The 20,060-nt window shown below is 43.1% G+C and overlaps 1 protein-coding gene across 6 annotated transcripts in view; it reads right to left on the bottom strand.

Annotated features, from left to right (window-relative positions):
- The window catches only part of ZMIZ1 (zinc finger MIZ-type containing 1), a 365,816-nt gene that overhangs the window by 137,267 nt on the left and 208,489 nt on the right, over positions 1-20,060 (bottom strand). For all 6 annotated transcript variants that reach the window (XM_069863880.1, XM_069863879.1, XM_069863883.1 and 3 more), the window contains exon 5: positions 10,084-10,197. In XM_069863880.1, coding sequence (XP_069719981.1) covers positions 10,084-10,197 — 114 coding nt within the window. The remainder of the gene's footprint in view (positions 1-10,083; positions 10,198-20,060) is intronic.

Genomic DNA, 20,060 nt, shown 5'->3' with positions numbered 1-20,060 from the left:
TTTTTGATAAATCAGAGAACATTTTGAACTTGGTAGATTGGCTTTTAATCCTTTACACTTAGAAGTCTGATTGTTGTTAATATCCTGACTAAGGCTCTGGGTCCAAACTTGCAAACATAAGATAAAACATACACAAGCAAAGCAAGAGCAGAACAAGGAGAGCCCTCATGTTTCATGCTAAGTTTGCGACAGAAGTGAAGACTGGTGGACAGCTCTGAGATCTGGAAGGTGCTTACACACTCAGAAACCTAACTGTTCCCCTCTCCTACTCCCAGTATTGCCACAGTTCAGCCACTGACAGGTAGATATCAGGGAAAGGAGGAGTAGGAAGCAGACAGAAAGCTCCTCTAAAAACCCTATCTTGTGAAAGGCTCCTCAGGGCAATGTCTCATCAATATGCAACATTATTTAAAATCCTTTAGGCATCATCTACTGTACCACTGCAGAGGAATGCATTTCAGCCCTACTCAGGGCTGTAAAACAAAGGAGAAAAGGGCATCCCATTTTCTGTTGTGAAACAACACACATATAAGGCTTTGACCAACATGATCCAGTGGGAGGCATCCCTGCCCATGGCTGAGGAGGTAGAACTGGATGGGCTTTAAGGTTCCTTCCAACTCAAACCATTCTAGGATTCTATGATTTATTTAGAAACTAGACATCAACAAAGATCCAACAAAATGGTTGGACTCGATGATCCAGTGGGTCCTTTCCAACCTATGATTCTATGAAAGGCGGCTATACCTGCTCATCAGTGGGTATGCGGCAACTTAAGAAACCCATTGTCTGCTTATATGCTTGGTTCATTTTAATATATGAAGCTACAAACACTGAGGCCAAGTCCCTTCTCTCAAGGGACATCTTGCTAATTACAGAAAGATTTCTGCAAGGTAACTCGGGGAATCCTAAAGCCCTGAGCCCCTGAAAGCCAATCTATGAATGCAGTGGCTTCACTGATTAGACTGCAAAGCCTAGGTCATTCTGAAACCTAACAACAGGCTTGAGGCCTGACCTGTTTCTACCTCTGATGTGACATCAGTTTCCTTTCCTTAAACTCCCTCTGCCAGAGAAAGCATCACACTGTTCCTCACCGTGGTGGAAAGCAGAGCTTTCAGATGCCAGCGTGCACAGCCCCAGCATGGCCACAGCATCATCCCACCTACAGGCGACCTTGAAGCAGGTGAAGCTCTACCTTGGCAAGCACCACAAGCAGAAGACTAGGTGTGAGAAGGTACAATCTCAGCTGGCGAGCCTAGAGAAGTCACCCAGCCAAACTATGACTTATTGTTCAAGGTTTTCCAATAAAAATGTGAGGGAAAACAAAGTGCAAATTCATTTTAGCTAAATAAAATAAAATTTTAAAAAATAGTCTCAATTTGAAAGAAAGTGCTTCCACTGACAAACTGCAAAAACCTCCTTCCTCCTGTCAGAAGAACAACAACAAAGCTCTCAGCTACTTAACAGGAAACAGACACTTGTAATAAAATTTCCATTTTGCCCAGAGTAATTTTCCACCTAAATTTTGCTTTTGCAGACTCCGCTAAACACCAAAAGAGGCTTTGTAAAACAAACTGGTCGAATTGTGCTCAATAAAGCTTCCTCTGGGCCCTTGTCCCCCAGCCCCTGCCTTCCATTCACCATTCCTCAGCAACTCCCTTGGTCAACAACTACGGGGTGGTTCAGCTTTCATTTCCAGTTTCTTCACTGGCTCATGAATTTTTGCATTAATTGCTTTTAAAGTTTTCTTTCAGTTATGACAGCTAAAGACTTGTATTACAACAAGACTTGTTGTATTTCAAGGTTAAAGTTGAACAGAACAGATCCTACATCCTCCAAAGACCCTGTTGTCTACAACCGCAGTCAGACATTGTGCACTTGGTACTTGGAAGGCTTCCTCTGGCGAACCTGTACACAAGGGACCTCCTGGCCTTCTCAATTAACACTGAAATTTCTCACAAACAGGACGAAAAATGTGTCATTGGAATATGATCCAGAAAATGCAAAGAACTAACTAGAAGGCATTTGGTAAGTTTAAGATATTCAAGTCAGCAGACCCTCCTGAAATTTACCTTAGAGACCCTTAAAGGAACCAGTCCATGCAAACTTAGCCACTGCTATCGATCGTCTTCAGGAATTCATGCAAGACAGAGACCTTGGAGGCACATCAAGTTTCTGGTTTTAAGATGGTAAAAGGTGAACCTCAGAAATTGCAGGTACCCGGACAGAAACCAAACAAATTACTAAACAAATGTCAGGTGAGTAAACCAGAACATCATCATGAATCTGTTGACAAAGTGCAATTTCCTTCTCTGATGAGTTAACAGGCCTGGTAAGTGTAAGGAATCATAGAATCACTTAGGTTGGAAAAGACCACCAAGCTCATCCAGGCCAACCATCAGCCCAACACCACCGTGCCTACTAAACCACATCCCAAAGTGCCACAGCTACACGCTTTCTGAACACCTCCAGGTATGGAGACTCCGTATCTTAACTCTACAATCACCCTGTATGACACTGCCATAACAGAGGAACACAGCCTAGATGACAGTACTATAAATTCTACTCAGATTATTAATTAACTGCCCTCTGTCAAACCACAACTTGTCCTGGATCCAGTTAATTTCTAGGTATTCAGTCATGACTTGGACACAGATACAGAGTAAATTGCAAAACTTCTAGATGATAACAGGCAGAAGAGTCTGCAAACAGTTAAGACAACTGGAGAAGAGTTTAAAATGATCTTTATAAACTGGAAAAGTGTTCCAAAACACAGGCCAAGACACACAAAATACCATAGATGGGAAAGAAAAATCAAACATCCAAACAGAAAATGAGGAACACACAGCAGGATTCATCTGTTCAGTGTACAAGTGACTACAGAAAAATACTGGGAAAATGTTCTAGGTATAAAAGATCATCAAGTACTGCAACAGGGGCCCAACTAGTCCCTGGAGTTTGGAGGGTAAGGGGAATCATAGCACAGTTTGTGTTGGAAGGGACCTTGAAGATCACCCAGTTCCACCCTCTGCCATGGGCAGGGACACCTCCCACTGGCTCAGGTTGCTCAAAGCCCCATTCAACCTGTTCTTGAACACCTCCAGGGAGGTGGCATCCATCACTTCTCTGGGCAACTTGTGCCAATGTCTCACCAACCTCACAGGAAAACATTTTTTCCTAAAATCTCATCTCAATCTCCCCTCTTTCAGCTGAAAACCATTGCCCCTCACCCTATCCCTGCACTCCCTGATCAAGAGCTCCACCCCAGCTTTCCTGTAGGCCCTTTCAGTGCGGAAGGCTGCTACATGGTCTCCCCAGAGCCTTCTCTTCAGCAGGCTGAATAACACCAACTCTCTCAGGCTGTCTTACATGGGAGGTGCTCCAGTTCTGGGATCATCTTCATGACCCTCCTCTGGACTCACTCTAACCAGGAAATATCCATACAACATCCCAGCTTAGAGAAAGAGAGCAGACACCACATTCACTTAGGTCCGTCCCAAGCTGAATCTCCACGATTTCACATACCTGCTGCTGACCAGAGCCATGCAGCTCTGTCTGAAGCCTGTCCCAGGAACTCTGCAAGTCTGAAACCTCCTCTAATTTCAGTCTCAGGTAATGGCTAAATGACCATATATATAAATACATATATATGAACATACCTATACATATTACAGCCCATGCAAGCATGCTCAGGCTTTCTTTAACTGCTAGCTCAAGCTAGGCATATCAGCAAAAACTCAGACACCACGCAGGCAGCACCATGTGTTCCACCATGTATCCATACTGCAATGTTGTAAGGATGTATCTTAGCTGACTTAAGTATTCATGCCACAAAATTCCATCGGAAAGCAGAACATTTAAAACCAAAACAGGCAGTGTTGCCAGTGATAACCATAAACATAAACTGAATAGCTCATCCTCTATCACAGCTGCGAGAGGTGCCTGACCAGCCCCCAGGTTCAACACTTGCTATTTCTCATAGCAGTTGAGACAGACCTTATAAAAGCTACCCTAATTCCTACCTATGCCTGGATCACCTAGCTTTTATTTTAACCTAGATATATCTCTAGAGGTGTTCAAGGCCAGGCTGGATGGAGCTTTGAGCAACCTGATCCAGTGGAAGATGTCCCTGCCCATGGCAGGGCTGAGGGGGAGATGGTGGAACTTGATGATCTTTAAGGTCCCTTCCAGCCCAAACCACTCTACGATTTTTTTGGTGCTGGCCACTAGTTCAAGCTGTGTCTTTAAAGGCACATATACCTTATCTGCAAACAAACATTACCATAACATTAACCACTAATAAGAAAAACTGATTACCTCAAACCTTTGAAATCTTTAATCTGAATAATATTGCACTTAAAACTTATAGAATGCATTCACTGACACAGCTCCAGATGCCTGAACTCTCAGGGTCATTCAGTGAGAGGAAATGATGAGCATGAGTTTTAGTAAGTGAAAAGCAGGGAAATTCGGCTACCAACTTCTTTTCCCTTTGCTGAATTTAACTGCAATATTTTTCCCCTCCTTTTTTTCCTCCTTTCACAAGGCTAAGGAGCTACACCCCAGCAAGCCCCACTCCCTGCCCTTCTTGTCGCCACCCCATGAAGCACTGGAACACTGCACCTCTTCACCTAACAGGCTTGTTAATCAAGAGAGCTCTGCGACTGCTTATTACAAAACTCCCTTCCCATTATGCTGCACTTTCAGTGAATCTCTTAACCAGCAGCAGTCAAGAGCACCCCCCCCTGCTGGCATCAGAATGAATTTTACCAATTCAATTTGCTGGCTGCTCAGAACTAAAAATGCCAGCTGATTGCCAGTTCAGACAGCTCTGTGTTCAGCCACTTGTGCATACTTGAAATTATCTGAATGCAGTTTGAAGACTACAGCAGAAATTTTGTAATTAGAATTCTGCAATGGAGATGGTAATTTTTTCCCCCTCGGTGACACACAAAGATCAGATAAATAGGAAGCAAATTGAGGAATTTTGCAACATGAACAGTGATCTGCCTCAAACGGGGAAAAAAAATAGAAGCGGGGGGGGGGAAGGTAGGCAGAAATATTTGTGATCTGAAGCCCTGGTCTGATGAGACTCTCACGCTCCAGTTGCAGAAGGGCTGCCTCAACAATACAGACAATCAGAGCAGGTGAATGAAGTTATGTATCATTAACTGGTTTCTTGCTTTTAATGCTTCAACACAGACATTATGTGGGCTTTGCAAATATAAGAGACTCTACAGAGCTCTTGCATTCTAACTATGGCTTTCTTAAAGTATATTTACCACCTTCTTACGTGGATAAGGGCTATATTTTCAAAATAAAATAAAGCAGTGTCCCTGCCAGCTACCACTCTCCTTGACCCTCACAGCAACAGTGGAGTAAACCATGCTGAATAAGGGTACCTCCTCCTTTACATCCTCTCCCTTTCCTCCCTACATCTCTAAACACCACAAACACAGATGAGAAGGTCACTATACTCAACCCTCTCCGTCTGAAATTTTCTCCCAGAGGGAAAGATGCAGGAGTTCTGCTTTAATTAAGCCAGCTGATTGCGGGGTCACTGCAATACTGCTGCCACCTGAGTCCCGGCAGCCTTTGAACAACAATACAGATGAAGCAGACAGCCAGCACATGAACAAAGACATTCCAAACATCAAATTCCATTTTAATTTGGACAGCAACGCACCTCCAACAAGTAGTTTAGAGCTGAAAAAACAACCTTGACTAAGAAAATTAAGTTAAAAGGGGGCTGTAGGACAACACGAGGTCACACGACAGCAGTGACACCGAGTTCTCTGGTCGTGTTATGAGGTGCTCTGCAGCAGAGCATTCTGTGCCTGCTGGCAGTACGGACAGCACAGCACGTACGCAGCCCTGGAGGACTGCGAGGCACTGCAAACACACCAGACTGTGTGCTCAACAAATGCACGGAGAGGATGACGGAAGCAGAATTTCTCCCATGTGAACTTTTTTCTCTGGAAGTATCAGATACAAAGACTAAGCACAACATTTCCAGGGCTCTAACGGGCAGCTGCATCCTGCCTTGTTTTGGGGACAGATGAGCTGAACCAAATCTGTAATTACTCACACTGAGATCCTAACCTGATTTCGGAATGTCACGTGTTGATTTTTGATTACATACTTTCCTGCATTTAACAGAATGAACCCAACCAGGCGTGAAGCTAATGTAGCAGCAGACACCTTGTGAGCATATTAGCATTAGCTTGACTTTTCTGGTTTTGAGGCATCCTGTTGTGGAAACTCAGCGTTATTCAAAGATACCATTATTCTCTTCTTATTTTTCTAAAAAAGTAAATCAATGGTATTTTTCATTACATTGGATGAACTAACAGATTTCTGTGTCATGAAACCAAAAGCTGCTCTTTTTGTTTTCCTTGAAATGACCTAAAAATTCTCAACAGTCTCAGTTCCAGGATTTTCCAGAGAAATGCAATTGAAAAGGTCTCAGTATCACAAAAAAAATAACCCATAGCAAACACTTCCATCAGTTTAACACAGGTTTCTGTTATTTCAGCAACTCTCTCAGTACAGATATCTACAAGCAGCACAAACGACGTAAATTAAATCCATAACCGTCAGATCAGTACAACCAGGACTGCTGTGTCAGCTGTTGCTTTTCTTTAAATTAAAGAGAAAGATTTGTTAAACACCAGTGAGTGTCCCACATCTGATGACGGAGGTGGATCCAACATTTAGAGACGAACTCTTGAACACTTGAGATAGTAGGGAACAAAGGCATTTTTAATGACTATTTCAGTATAGCTTTTTGTAGACAAAATGAGGTAGGAAGTTCCAGGCCAGGTCTGATGGGGTTTTGAGCACCCTGATCCAGTGGGAGGTGCCCCTGCCCATGGCAGGTGAGTAGAACTGGATGAGATTCAAGGTCCCTTTCAACCCAAACCATTCTATGATTCAGGTCCTAACCATGGTGGTCGTTTTCCTCTAGAGAAGCTCTGTTACATTCAGTGCTTCAGCCAAGAGCTGGCTCAGGTAAGCACAAGCTGCTGAATCCCCCCTACTGTCCAAACTCATTCTGGTGCTGGGTTTTTATTTCTTAGACTAAGCTTCCAGGAACAGTTACAGAGTAACTGCACACAGCTGCGCTTCTCTCACCCTTTTATTTCCTTTCCAGGCGTGTTGAAGAGCCCTGAAGAACAATGAACTCAGCACCTCGTAACACTGAAGTGCAGTAAGAGAAAAAGCAGCAACTCTATCGTCCTTTACTGAAGATGAGTCTGTAAATCTGCCCATTCTGCCCTCAGCTGTCCCCTCATTTCCATTTTTGCTGCAGCACCAAGACTAAAGACAGTCAGTGCCCTCACTGAGATCATTGACACGTCAAACCACTGGGCAAGAGCAGACCTATGAGATGAGATCAGAGTAGATTCGGGAAAAGTCAGAAGAGTGCGAGACAACCTTGTCCAACCAAAGTAGAGGTATTGTTTTTAACTGTTGTGTAGTAACCAAAGCAGTTTCCTTCAGAAGATTGTAAGTTAGAGCCATACAGAGTTCATTTTTTAGAGAATGATATCCCTAAATTTACCTCACCATAATATAATCTCATCCCCAAATGGTTTATAAACTATGAACAGGAGAATCCGAAAGTGTTTCAGCCATAATAAAGCCATAGCTCTGTCTGGTTTGTGGAAAGTGGAGGATATTTTAATCAGCTCCCTATAAAGCTATGCAATCAGTAACGTTACCTACCAAAGAACAATTTACCTGTTGCAGTTATAATAATTTATAGAATCAATTATTTAATTATAATTCGCATTTCTGGCCTACAGGCAGCTCTATTTGATCTGAAATAACTACTGTTGAAAAGTAACACCTAGCCTTCCTTGGCAAGTTAGAAGAGAGTTTATTGTCTCTATAATTTGCCTGTGTGAGTCCCATCAAAGCTGTTTAAGGAAACTTTTTGGTAGTCTGTAGTTTGCAAGGAATTAAATAGATTCAAAACTTCCCCTTCCCTTTCTTTGATTTTTTTATTTAGTTGTTGAAGTGCATTTTCTTCATGAACTTGTATTACCCTCAGTCTATTTAAAAAGAATAAAATATATTTATAGTCACACCATTACAGCTTTTCATGACTGAGGTTATATATTGAAGATAACTTTTATTTCAAATGGAATCATTGAGTATTTTATCTTTGGACTCTACTAACATTTCTAACTTTCTCTAATTTGTTTTCTGATCGGAAAAATGCTGTGCACATCCTTAGATCACTGGATATATTCTAACTTGTTGACACAGGAACCTGAGGGATGCTATACACTTGAGCACATTAAGATGGAGCCATTCTTTAACATTTGGATCTCTGGCAACCGTCTTGGTGTCTGTTTTATGTACATCAGCTACACAGTGCATGAAAATAACCTGTGCATGTCTGCACCCCCCCCGGCAAATACATGATGGTCTCTTCATTTTTAGTGTTTGATAGGAATGGTTGGACTCGATGATCCGGTGAGTCTCTTCCGACCTGGTTATTCTATGATTCTATGATTTAAAAATTTCTATCTCCTTTGTGACTATTAATTTATAGCAACTTGTTCTGTGAATTTCAGTGAAGCTTTTGAACATTCCTACTCCAGTCAGAATTTAATGCCTCTAAAGTCTTGACTCCAAATAATAATTTTGGACTGGATCCTACTGCTGGGTGCATGGAAAAAAAAAGCTTTCAAAACGAAAAAAGCTGTTGTGTATGCAATAAAACATATTTTCAATGCATTATAATGAAGTTGCTTTAGGAACTGCAGCGGTCTTAATAAGGGGTGAAATGGAAAGAAAAGCACTGAAGTCAATAAAACTGTTGGAATTAGTATGTCAGAATTAAACCAGCAGTCAATATATGTAACAAAGTAAGACGAACAGGCATGCCAGAAACCCTGCTCAGCTGGGAGTGCAGCACATTTAGAAGACAAGTAGCCCTCCAATCCCACCAAAAATGAGCAAAGGAAAATAAATGCCGAATAGTCTGTTAACTCCGTAACAACACAGCTCACTTAGCAATTTCAAACCACAAAAATAAGTGCTGGATGTGCATATAAAGTAACTGAGCCTGCGCACTTGCAAGTATCTTAAGTATAAATGGTTTTCCCTTGTATGATTTAACTTCTTGTTACAGCATTTTGCTTCCTGTTAAAGAATAGAGTCTAATCAACAGTTGTTCAAATCTGGCTTCACACACCTAAGATAAAACAACAAAAAACTCCAAAAAAAGCAGATTCTGAAAATCACAGAATCATAAAATCTCTTGGCTGGAAAAGACCTTTGAGACCACTGAGTCCAACCGTACCTGTCCCTGAGCACCTTGTCTGCCCATCATTTAAATCCCTCCAGGGATGGGGACTGAACCACCTCCTTGGGCAGCCTCTACCAATGCCTGAGAATATTTTCTGTGAAGAAATACTTCCTAATATCCAATCTAAACCTCCCCTGGCACAGCTTGAGGCCATTTCCTCTGGTCCTGTCGCTTGTTAACTGAGAGAAGAGACCAACACCCACCTCTCTACAACCCCTTTCAGGCAGTCGTAGACAGCAATAAGGTCTCCCCTCAACCTCCTTTTCTCCAGGCTAAACAACCCCAGTTCCCTCAGTCTTTCCTATAACCCTTGTTCTTCAGCTCCTTCACCAGCTTTGTTGCCCTCCTCTGGATGTGCTCCAGCACCTCAATGTCCTTGTAGTGAGGGGTCCAAAACTGAATCCAGTATTCAAAGTGCAGCCTCACCAATGCCGAGTACAGGGACACAGTCACTTCACTGGCTCTGCTGGCCACACTGCTTGCCTCTGATAGGCCAGGATGCCATTGGCCTTCTTGGCCACCAGGGCACACTGCTGGCTCATATTCAGTGGGTCATCAAGCAACACCCTCAGACCCTTCTCTGCCAGGAAGCTTTCTAGCCACTCTTCCCCAAATCTGGAGCGCTGCACGGAGTTATTGTGTCCCAAGTGCAGGACTCGGCACTTGGCCTTGCTGAACCTCATACCACTGGTCTCAGCTCATCAATCAAATCAAGTCCCCTTGGCCACAGCAGACATGGTATAAAACAGGAGGAACGGACATACCGTCAAACAACCCATCAGACTCTGCTCAAACGGTCTCTGGAAGGCTCTGGGGTCTCCACACCAGTCCAGGAGCTCTGTTGCTGCATTATGGAAGTTTGCAGGGTTCTGTAAGTGCTGGAGAGAGAAGACAAAGCAACATGGTAAATAATACACACAAAGGCTGATGTAATTTTTTTCTGCACTACATTTATGCAAAGCCTGGAAGCTAGGAAGAACAGACAATTGGAAAGGAAGACCTTAAACTGTAAAGTCAACACAGAAAATTATACTTTGTTCTTATTAATACTTATGTGGATTTTCTAATTTTCTAATACAACTCATTAGTTCAAGGCCAGCAGTAGGTGAAATACCAGAGATCCCCTGCATTCCCCCCTCCACATCACCTCTCCCGCCTGCAAACTGCAATGGATGAGTGGTTTTGGTGATCAGCTTTGGGATGATGAAAAACAGAAGATTATTTCTTGACTGAAGCATGACGGGATATTGCCAGAACTGAAAACGCTTTTGTGTGCACAGAACGCACGTAGACATTTCAGAGCAGAACCCTACGTCCCCTGAAGAAGGTGGTACAATTCTGAGAGAATAAACTGGTTTGGGTTTGACGAGGGGCATGGTTTAGTGTTTGATAGGAATGGTTGGACTCGACAATCCGGTGGGTCTCTTCCAACCTGGTTATTCTATGATTCTATGACATTTACATGGGCAATGCATTTTTTTAACTGTTATACTCCTCTCTGCCTGTATACTGAACAATGTAGTCCTGTCATTTAAAGGCATCTAGTAAACTTACCCGATATATTATTCACATCACCATCTCACTGTACTACATTGTCAAAGTATTCCAACATTTTAGCTGGAGCAGAGGGAGGGCATGGGAAAGAAGGAATTCAGTTTAAATTAATAATATTGCTACTAAATTCTTCAGTTCTAGTGATGCTAGGAAAACTCCAGAAATGAAAACTGCGTGTTTAGATATTGTTGGTATCTTTTTAAATAGTAGTTTTAGATTTCTTGGGATTGCTGAGAAAAACATGAAAATGAGATGAGCATTCTATCTGGAAGGCAGAAACCTCAAAGGCATCATCTTTAAAATATATTATTACTTTTGAATCAGTTGCATAATTTAGGAAAACATGATAGCTCATTTCTAAGCATTTGTATTAACAATAATGTTCACAACTACTTTTTTCCTCCTCATCCCCTTGTGCCCAAGAAGCCACGTGCACCATCTAAAACAAATGAAGGAGAAAAAAAAAATCACCTCCAATGCCAGGTTTTGAGAAGTTCCCAGTCTGGGAGCTTTTGGATCGTGTTACTGTAATTCTCATTCAATAAAGGCTCTTGGTCGGAGACCTTTTTTTTAACCAGAAAAGACTGACATGTGGGCAGAATGTGAAAAAGCAGATCAGCCTTGGACACTGCTGTTTTCTTCCTCTGCTCTACAGACACAGCTGATAGCTTCTGACACCATTCAAGCTGACAGCTTTACCTAGGCTGCAGTTCAGAACAAAGCTTGCCAGCTGATATCACGATGAGGACGGTGAAGCTCTGGCACAGGTTGCACAGGGAAGTTGTGGATGTCCTGTCCCTGGAGGTGTTCAAGGTCATGATGGATGGGGCTTGGAGCCCCCTGATCCAGTGGGAGGTGTCCCTGCCTGTGGCAGGGGGGTGGAACTGCATAGACTTTAAGGTCCCTTCCAATCGAAAGCATTTACATGCTTGGATTTTATGAATCCAAGTGAATAAAAGTAAGAAACCTATTGTTAAAAAAGTCCCATGAACAGAGCTAGCACTTTAGGTTATCAATCTTATAAATTAAAGGGAAAAGGATGCCTTTGTGAAGGCTTCACTTAATCCTCCTGAGAAGCGACTGCCTGGCACCAAATCTCACAGTGTACACTGTTCCTTCTGAGCGACACTTTCATCTGAGAGGGAAACAGAAGTTGGTTCAAACTCTGCTACAACAGAGCACGTAAGCACTCCTGCTATCAAACGTGATTCCCAGACGGCAAGAAAGGTGTGTATGCTGGTGAAGAAATTGCACCGTACTGAACATATAGTAGAGCAGTAGAACATGGGTCTCTGATTAGTAATAGTAATAAAACCCCAAACTCAAAAAACCCTTGCACACAAAACCAACATAAGGTAAAACGCACTGAAAGCTACACAATTCTGTACAGGGGAGCCTTTAATAATCCCTCCCTCCTTGTGAAATGAATTGAGATCTGCTGAGGAAAGTCCCTACCTAAGAGCTAGATATTATTGTCACCAACGTTACCATTTGCCAGCTACACACATGACATGTTCTGCTTAATGATTACAATGAAATTTCCCCAGTGACAAACAGACATTGTACTTCAATTGGAACAATTTTCATAGGTTCAGGCTTACAAATAAAAAGCAGAGCAGGTCCTGAGCTATATGCTTAATTTTCAGTTTAGCACCACATAAATGCCAATTCCTACTTACCATGACACTGCTGAAAAGCAAGTTATCCCTTCCCCAGAGTAAAGTTCCAACATATATTAAATTTTCCCTTCCCTGTGGAAGAAAAGGCTCTTTCTTCTTGCCTGGGTCAAAGCAGAGATGACCTCAATGACTTAATTTGTTTGTTCTGTAACTCTCTACCAGGTTATCTCACTGCATCAGGACTGAACGCTGTTACCATAAGCCACATTTTAAATACAGATGGGATGCTGAAATCTTCACTTGTTAAATGCAACTACGCAACTGAAATTAGTTTAGAAACTTGGTGGGCAAGAAAAGCAATTACATTAAACCCATTATAGGCTAAAAAGCCCCAAACAAAACTGTAACAAAAAGAATCATAGAATGGTTTGGGTTGGAAGGGACCTTAAAGCCCATCCACTTCCAACCTCCCTGCCATGGGCAGGAACACCTCCCACTGGATCAGGTTGCTCAAAACGCCATCCAACCTGGCCTTGAACACCTCCAGGGAGGAGGCAACCACAACTTCTCTGGGTAACCTTGGCCAGGGCCTCACCACCCTCATCCTGAAGAATTTCTTCCTAACGTTCAATCTAAATCTTTCCCTTCCAGTCTAAAGCCATTCCCCCACGTCCTATCATTACATGCCCTTGGAATACGCCCCTCCCCAGCTTTCCTGGAGCCCCTTCAGGTACTGGAAAGTCACTATAAGTTCTCCCTGGAGCCTCCTCTTCTCCTGGTTGAACAAGTTCAACTCTCTCAGCCTGTCCTCATAGCAAAGGTGCTGCAGCACTGGGATCATCTTCCTGTCTTCCTCTGGACCCATTCCAACAGTTTCATATCCGTCTTATGTTGGAGATTCCAGAAGCAGACACAAGACTCCAGGTGGGGCCTCACAAGAGAGGAGCAGAGGGGGAGAATCCCCTCCTGGGCCACACTGCTGGCCACACTTCTTTTGAAGCAGCCCAGAATTTGGTTGGCCTTCTGGGCTGCAATGGTACATTGCCAGCTCATGTCAAGCTTCTCATCAATCAGCAAAAAGCAAGAATATCAGTGGTTTCTTTCTCTGCAGAGTGGATTTGAATTGTTTCTGGAATGAGAGAAAAGCTGGTATTGCAGGGACACTGCTAGCAATGTCACACATGGTTCTGTCCAAAATGTATTTCTCACAGCTTTTTGACTTTCTTAATATTTTTAAACTAAGGTTTTTCTCCCAGTTTCTTTTTCAGATTACATAGGGCAAGGTTACTTCCATGGAAGACAAAGAGAAGCTCCAGCATGAATCAAAGCACGAAGGCAGGTCCAATTCCTCCCCTCAGTTATGCAAGAAGACATTCCAAATGCCTACTGTGGTTTCTTTATTTATTGACAGCTTAAACACTGCACCCAGGGCAAAAAGCCCCAATGTCATTCACATCCTCACAACAAGAAGCCTGCTTGAGAAGAATATCACATCTACTACATTCATTGAACAAGAAATTAAAGCCATTTTCTTAGCTCTCGATCCAAGAACAGAAGTACAAAACAAAGCTCATGCCAGACCCATCCATCAGCTTTGTTGTGAAGCGTTTCCCGTGCATGGCTCCATCCTCTTCAGCTGAAATTATTTGGCAGCATTTTAACAGAAGCAAGGCGCGTGCCTGAAGAGTCTGGTCTGAAACTGCGCTTCATGTAAACAAGGAAAAAAAATCACCTCACTAGGAGATGGTTTAGAAACAAGTGACAATGACCCAGAGCTGGCTATGATACACCTTGATCTATCTTTAGAGCTACTCGTGAAGGGGCGCCTAACAGCACCGTGCCCACAAGCAATGGTGTTTTCAACAACTGGAGAAGATTTGTATGAATAAGATCTGAAGCACAGACAAACAAAGTCAATGAACTGAATGAATCAGTTATTTATCAGATTGCTTTCGGTATCATCTGCTTTTGAGAAAGCTATTAGTGAAACGGGACAATTTCCATTATTTCAAAACCTATGAGAATTTTCAGTGTAATCATTTGTAATGCCAAACCCCTGACACTTTCTTAGTCTGAATGGAAAAGAAATCACAGAAATACTTGATGCATGCGAAAGTATCATTATTGTAGGGATCACCAGGTGGAGCTTTGAAGAGACAGTCTCTCTTTCTGGTCTTGGAAAGAATCTTGTGTTCTTTGTAGCACTTCAATTAACAGTCTGGTGTAGGGGGAGGGAGAAAACAGCAAAGGACTTTGCTCTCTGCTTTACAAGAGTGAATTGTACCAGCAAAGCCTCTTTCTGAGGATAGGGCTGACATTTAGGCCAGATTCCAGGGAAAAAAAAAGGAACATTCTACCTGCTGCTTGTGACCACTTTTGGTTTAATCGTTTTGTTTATGTAAAGAACAGATCATATTTGTAGATTGGAGTGGGCCACAAAGATAATCCGGGGGCTGGACCACTTCTGCTATGAGGACAGGCTGAGAGAGTTGGGGTTGTTCAACCTGGAGAAGAGAAGGCTCTGGGGACCTTATAAGCGACCTTCCAGTACTGAAAGGGGCTACAGGAAAGTTGGGCAGGGACTTTTCACAAGGGCGTTTAGTGATAGGATGAGGGGGAATGGCTTTAAATTGGAAGTGGGAAGATTTAGATTAGACATTAGGAGGAAATTCTTCATGATGACTGTGGGGAGGCACTGGCGCAGGTTGCCCAGAGAAGTCGTGGCTGTCCCATCCATGGAGGTGTTCAAGGCCAGGCTGGATGGGGATTTGAGCAACCTGATCCAGTGGGAGGTGTTCCTGCCCATGGAAGTGGGTGGGAGTGGATGGGCTTTAAGGTCCCCTCCAACCCAAACCATTCTATGACTTTGTGACACATGGGCTGAGGATACGATACACTAGGACCTAAGTTCATCAGCTTTCACGGCAACTATTTGTGTGCCGGCTCCGTGGTCTGTTGCGAACAACAATACTCACATGGAGAGTTGCACACAGCCAATATGTGGCCATTTTTGGTGCAAACAACTCTAAATACAGCCACTTCCTGAAACTATAACTCCCTTCCAGTTAAGACAGTGATCAAGTAGACTTGACGTGCAGTAAAGTTCTGCAAGGGGTCCACAATTATAAGTTTCATACTCATAGGCATTCAGGCCCCTGTGAGTGGAACAGGCACACGTAATACAGATCTTGTTTTTTAAGAGGATACTAAAGCACAGTTGAGTACTTTCAGTCTACACACCCACACCAAAGTGGGTGCAAACCACTTCCTGCAGCCAAAAATTCAATAGGATTTGAGAGACAGAAACCAATTATCCACATTGAAATACGGCAAGGGAAACAGCCGTATCTCCTCTAAATATAGAAGCTTTAAACCCAGATGTACACTCATGTCTCTTAGACTGAATAGTCTAGGAAGGAACGGAAGAATAACAGTCAAAATTAAAAGCAATTACAGAGGGTTAAAGTTATCTCGCATACACATTGAGAAATGCTAACACGACACCAATGGTATGGCAAGTGAATCATGTAAACACGGGATCCATATGTTCCACTTTGTTGCTACAGAAAATAAACGTAGATTTTCAATTTCCAAATCTCTGGTGGAGGGTTTTTTTTTCCCCTTCTCTGCAGAACACATCAGATTGAAGGCACAGAACTAATTTGCCACAACTTAACCTATTCAACGTGAGATGTCACACAAATAAGTTTTTGAGCAGCAAACTGCTTAACTACGCTAAACAAGTTATTGCATTTATTTACGTGATGTCGCACCAAATTATGAAAGCTGACTCAAGTTGTCTGTTTATTTTGCCGAGTTACGTCTGTTGCATCTCACTTCTTGATTTAATTGAGCTGCTGAAGATAATATAACTTATCACACAGACACTGTGCCATGTTGCTAGCTTCTAGGTTAATTAACAGTAGCTTACAGTCACTGCATTTCTCACATGGTTAGCCACTTGGACCCTGTCTACTGTCTAGCTTCACTAATCGACGAGTCTGGGAATTATGCATTAGTGATGGAATTCACCAGCAACATACGGAGCTTCTGACTGCAGAGAATCATAGAATGGTTTGGGTTGGATGGGACCTTAAAGCCCATCCAGTTCCAACCCCCCTGCTATGGTGGGTAGCCGTGGTAGGTAGCTTTTTCTTCACTCTGGAATTAATGCATACCTACACAGCTTGTGGGAAGGCTTGGCAAAACACCTCATACACCAGTTGGGGAAATTAAATTCTGTAGGCAGCCGTTGTGCTGCAGGACAGTGAGCTATGGCTGCTGTTCCACAAGTGCTGCGAGCTAATGCCAGCGCCAGTGGCTGCCAGCCCTGAACGGCGCCTGCCTCCCACGGCTCTGCCTTCTCCCGCCTGTTGTCCTGCGCAGCACAAGAGGCTGCATGGCTGCACTGTGAACTAGCCTCAGCCTGTATTAATAATGTCAGCTGCATTGGCTCTTCCAAACAGCATGTGGTGCAGCTCCTTGAACCTTAGCACCAGCAGGAGATAGAGCAGCAGCACGTTCCGCTCCAGCAGCTGGCCACTCTGGAGCTCATGTGGGGGGTCATGGGTTACAGCACATCACCTTTTTATGCCAATATCAGACTGAAGTTGACCTAAAAATAAGGCTAAATTTTATTGATATGCTCAGTCTCATGGCACGCCGCCCCTGAGAGGTTCCTCCTCAAACCACATACTTCCACCAGTTCCAGTGCATCAGATCATGCTTGACGTTCTGATCATAAACCTCCCAAACACCAATTCCCAGCCACTGCTCACAGCGAGATTCCCTGTGGGACCACAAAACCACTAGACCTGGTTCAGAGAAGGTGGCGCTAAGCACAAGGGCTGGGAAGGTACCAGGACTCTGCTCTCAGCAGCATCAACATCTCCCGAAGGTGGAGCTCTACCATCAGTGTAAGAGGAAGACAAAATCAAATTCACAGTACAAATACTCCTCTCACCTCACCACACTCCCCAGTTTCAAAAGAACAGTAATTGTGCTTAGTACAACCTAGAGAAATAGTTTTTGTTACTAATATTCTTAATCTCCATAAAACACAATGTATACAAAGAAAAGTTCCAAAAGGAAATAACCATTTTAAACGTTCTGATATTGTTACTTGCTTACTTGGGGGTTAATCCTCAGCCTTCAGCCAAGTAATCCCTAGTTTAGACAACAGGTTCATCTGTGAGTCCTGCAAAAGCTTGCAACGGGTCCAGACTTTCAAGTGACACAAACCCCAGTACTAAGCCCCTCTTTTCCAAACGATGAGCCAGATATCCCGCATGCCATAGATTTTGCATACAGCTTGTGACATTTGAAACGCATGTGTACAACTCAAGTCCACATGATCTGCTTGCTATTTTCAGCTGCTGGCATGCAGGTTTTTAAGCCTTCCTCCACAACAATGGAAGTGAAAATTCTTATGCTGTTGTGAAATCCAGGAATTTAAAAGCAAAATGAAACCTACAGCAGCTATAAACTTATATATAAAATAAGGAGGCCCAAAACGATTAATGCAGAAACCGTAGTTCCTTTGAAACTAAACCAATAGATACTGGTTGAGGAAGGAGCTGACCCACTTTCTTCCATGCCTACATGACTTTTCTAACTCTGGTCCATACCCACTCTAACCCTTGAAAGACAGGATTTGGCATCCAGGTGCTTTCGCAGATTCTGCCAGGCAATTCAGATGTTTTTTGTCAATCTTAACCCTCATCCAGACGTGCCTACAACCACAGGTGTAGGAGGAAATGCACTGTTGTACTGAAGGGCGGCAAAGAGGTGAGAGCAGGAAAGAAGTGGACCAGGAAAGGAAAGAGAGAATAGAAAGAAGTGAGGTGTCCTTCAACTAAAGCAACCTAGGAGCGGAATTCCTGTGCTCCTGCATGTTGGGCAAAAGGGCGTTCAGCTCCCAAATGAAAACTAATCATCTATCTAAGGAATGTAAACAGGATTCCAGCTCAGACACCCTTGACACTGCATACGTAAGGGGACACAAGGCTGGCCTCTGTACTACTCAGCACACAAGTACGTTCTCACTAGACCTGAATCTGACTGCTCACTCAGCACCATAAGCAAACAGCAGAGGACCTGATAATGAGCAAGGGTCCTTTGCTGTCATACATTAATAGAGGTTTTATTACTTTAAAACGCGAGCAAGCTCCGTGAGTGAGTGCAACCACAAGCCCCTCTCCCCATCCTACGAACACGTCTCTACTCCAGATCCCTATCCAACACAAATTTTCTCTCTCCCTGGCATGTTCTCTGCTGGCTGCAGCAGAGCTCAGGGCAGTTACAGAAACACTGGCCATCAACTGAGGATACGCTTTAAATGTAGACAATTCCATAACCTGAAATAGGTGGTTTCTCTACTTTGTTTTTCATGGTTACATGTGTTTATACAAAGGCCTTATCCACAATCAGCTGTACTCAGTATATTAAAGACTCATCTGCAATGAAGATTCAAAATAAATTGCCTTTTTCAAGAGTATAGAGGGGAGTATTGAGCTATTTTCTACCTTTTGGGAGAGTGATTTGTGTTTATCTGGATATGGTTACATAGAGTTCAATTCTCCACAGTCCCCTTCAGTATCAAAGATTGGTTTGTTTATCAAAAAATTAAAAGGCTCAAACTGTGCATTTTGTATTCAGATAATCCCCCCCTCCCAATTAAGTGTTTGTGAGATTGAGAGATCCCTAATTAATAGAATTATCACATGGCTCATTCTGTTGGAAGCTTCATAAATATTTTATTAAGCTCACATTTTGAGAAGCACTTGATACTGAAAGAGAGGTTAAGACCATGTCAGCTGTCCTTAACTTACAAAAAAACAAGATGAAAGGGAGTCATTTTGCCTCATTTGTCCACCTCAGCTTCTTTTTAAACAAAAACAGTAAACGCTGAGCAAAGATCAGCAACTCTTCATCAGATGTTCGAACTACACGAAAACACTGGGTAAGATGAGCAGGGGAGTTAACACAGGACAGGAGATCTGCTAAACATATGAGGAAGAACAAATAAAATCTATGAGCATTACTTAACTGCAAAAAGCAAGCTGTCCAGTTGTGAGCAGCAACAGAACAAAACGTGTACTAATGAAGATTTCTACAGATGCTTCTCTCCTACACTTTTAGTATAAAGTGGGCGTATAAATCAGGATGGGTTTCAGAAAAGGTGAATGCCTAGGAATTGAATGGACTTGTTCTGCTGCCTGGAGTCCTTAAGACAGGAAGGACCCGGATATGCTAGAGCAAATCCAGAAGAGGACACGAAGATGATCCAAGCGCTGAAGCACCTGTGCTATGAGAACAGGCTGAGAGAGTTCGGGGTGGAGAAGAGAAAGCTCCAGGGAGACCTTAGAGCAGTTGTGCAGTACTGAAAGGGGCTGCAGGAAAGCTGGGGAGGGGCTCTTGATCAGGGAGTGCAGGCACAGGATGAGGGAATGTTTTAAGCTGAAAGAGGGAATATTTTGATGAGATCTTAGGAAGAAATGTTTTCCTGTGAGGGTGGGGAGGCACTGGCACAGGTTGTCTGGAGAAGTAGTGGCTGCTCCCTCCCTGGA

Source organism: Phaenicophaeus curvirostris, chromosome 9 (assembly GCF_032191515.1).
Source record: "Phaenicophaeus curvirostris isolate KB17595 chromosome 9, BPBGC_Pcur_1.0, whole genome shotgun sequence".
Classification (NCBI taxonomy): Eukaryota; Metazoa; Chordata; class Aves; order Cuculiformes; family Cuculidae; genus Phaenicophaeus; species Phaenicophaeus curvirostris.
This window is presented reverse-complemented; position numbering and strand designations above follow the sequence as displayed.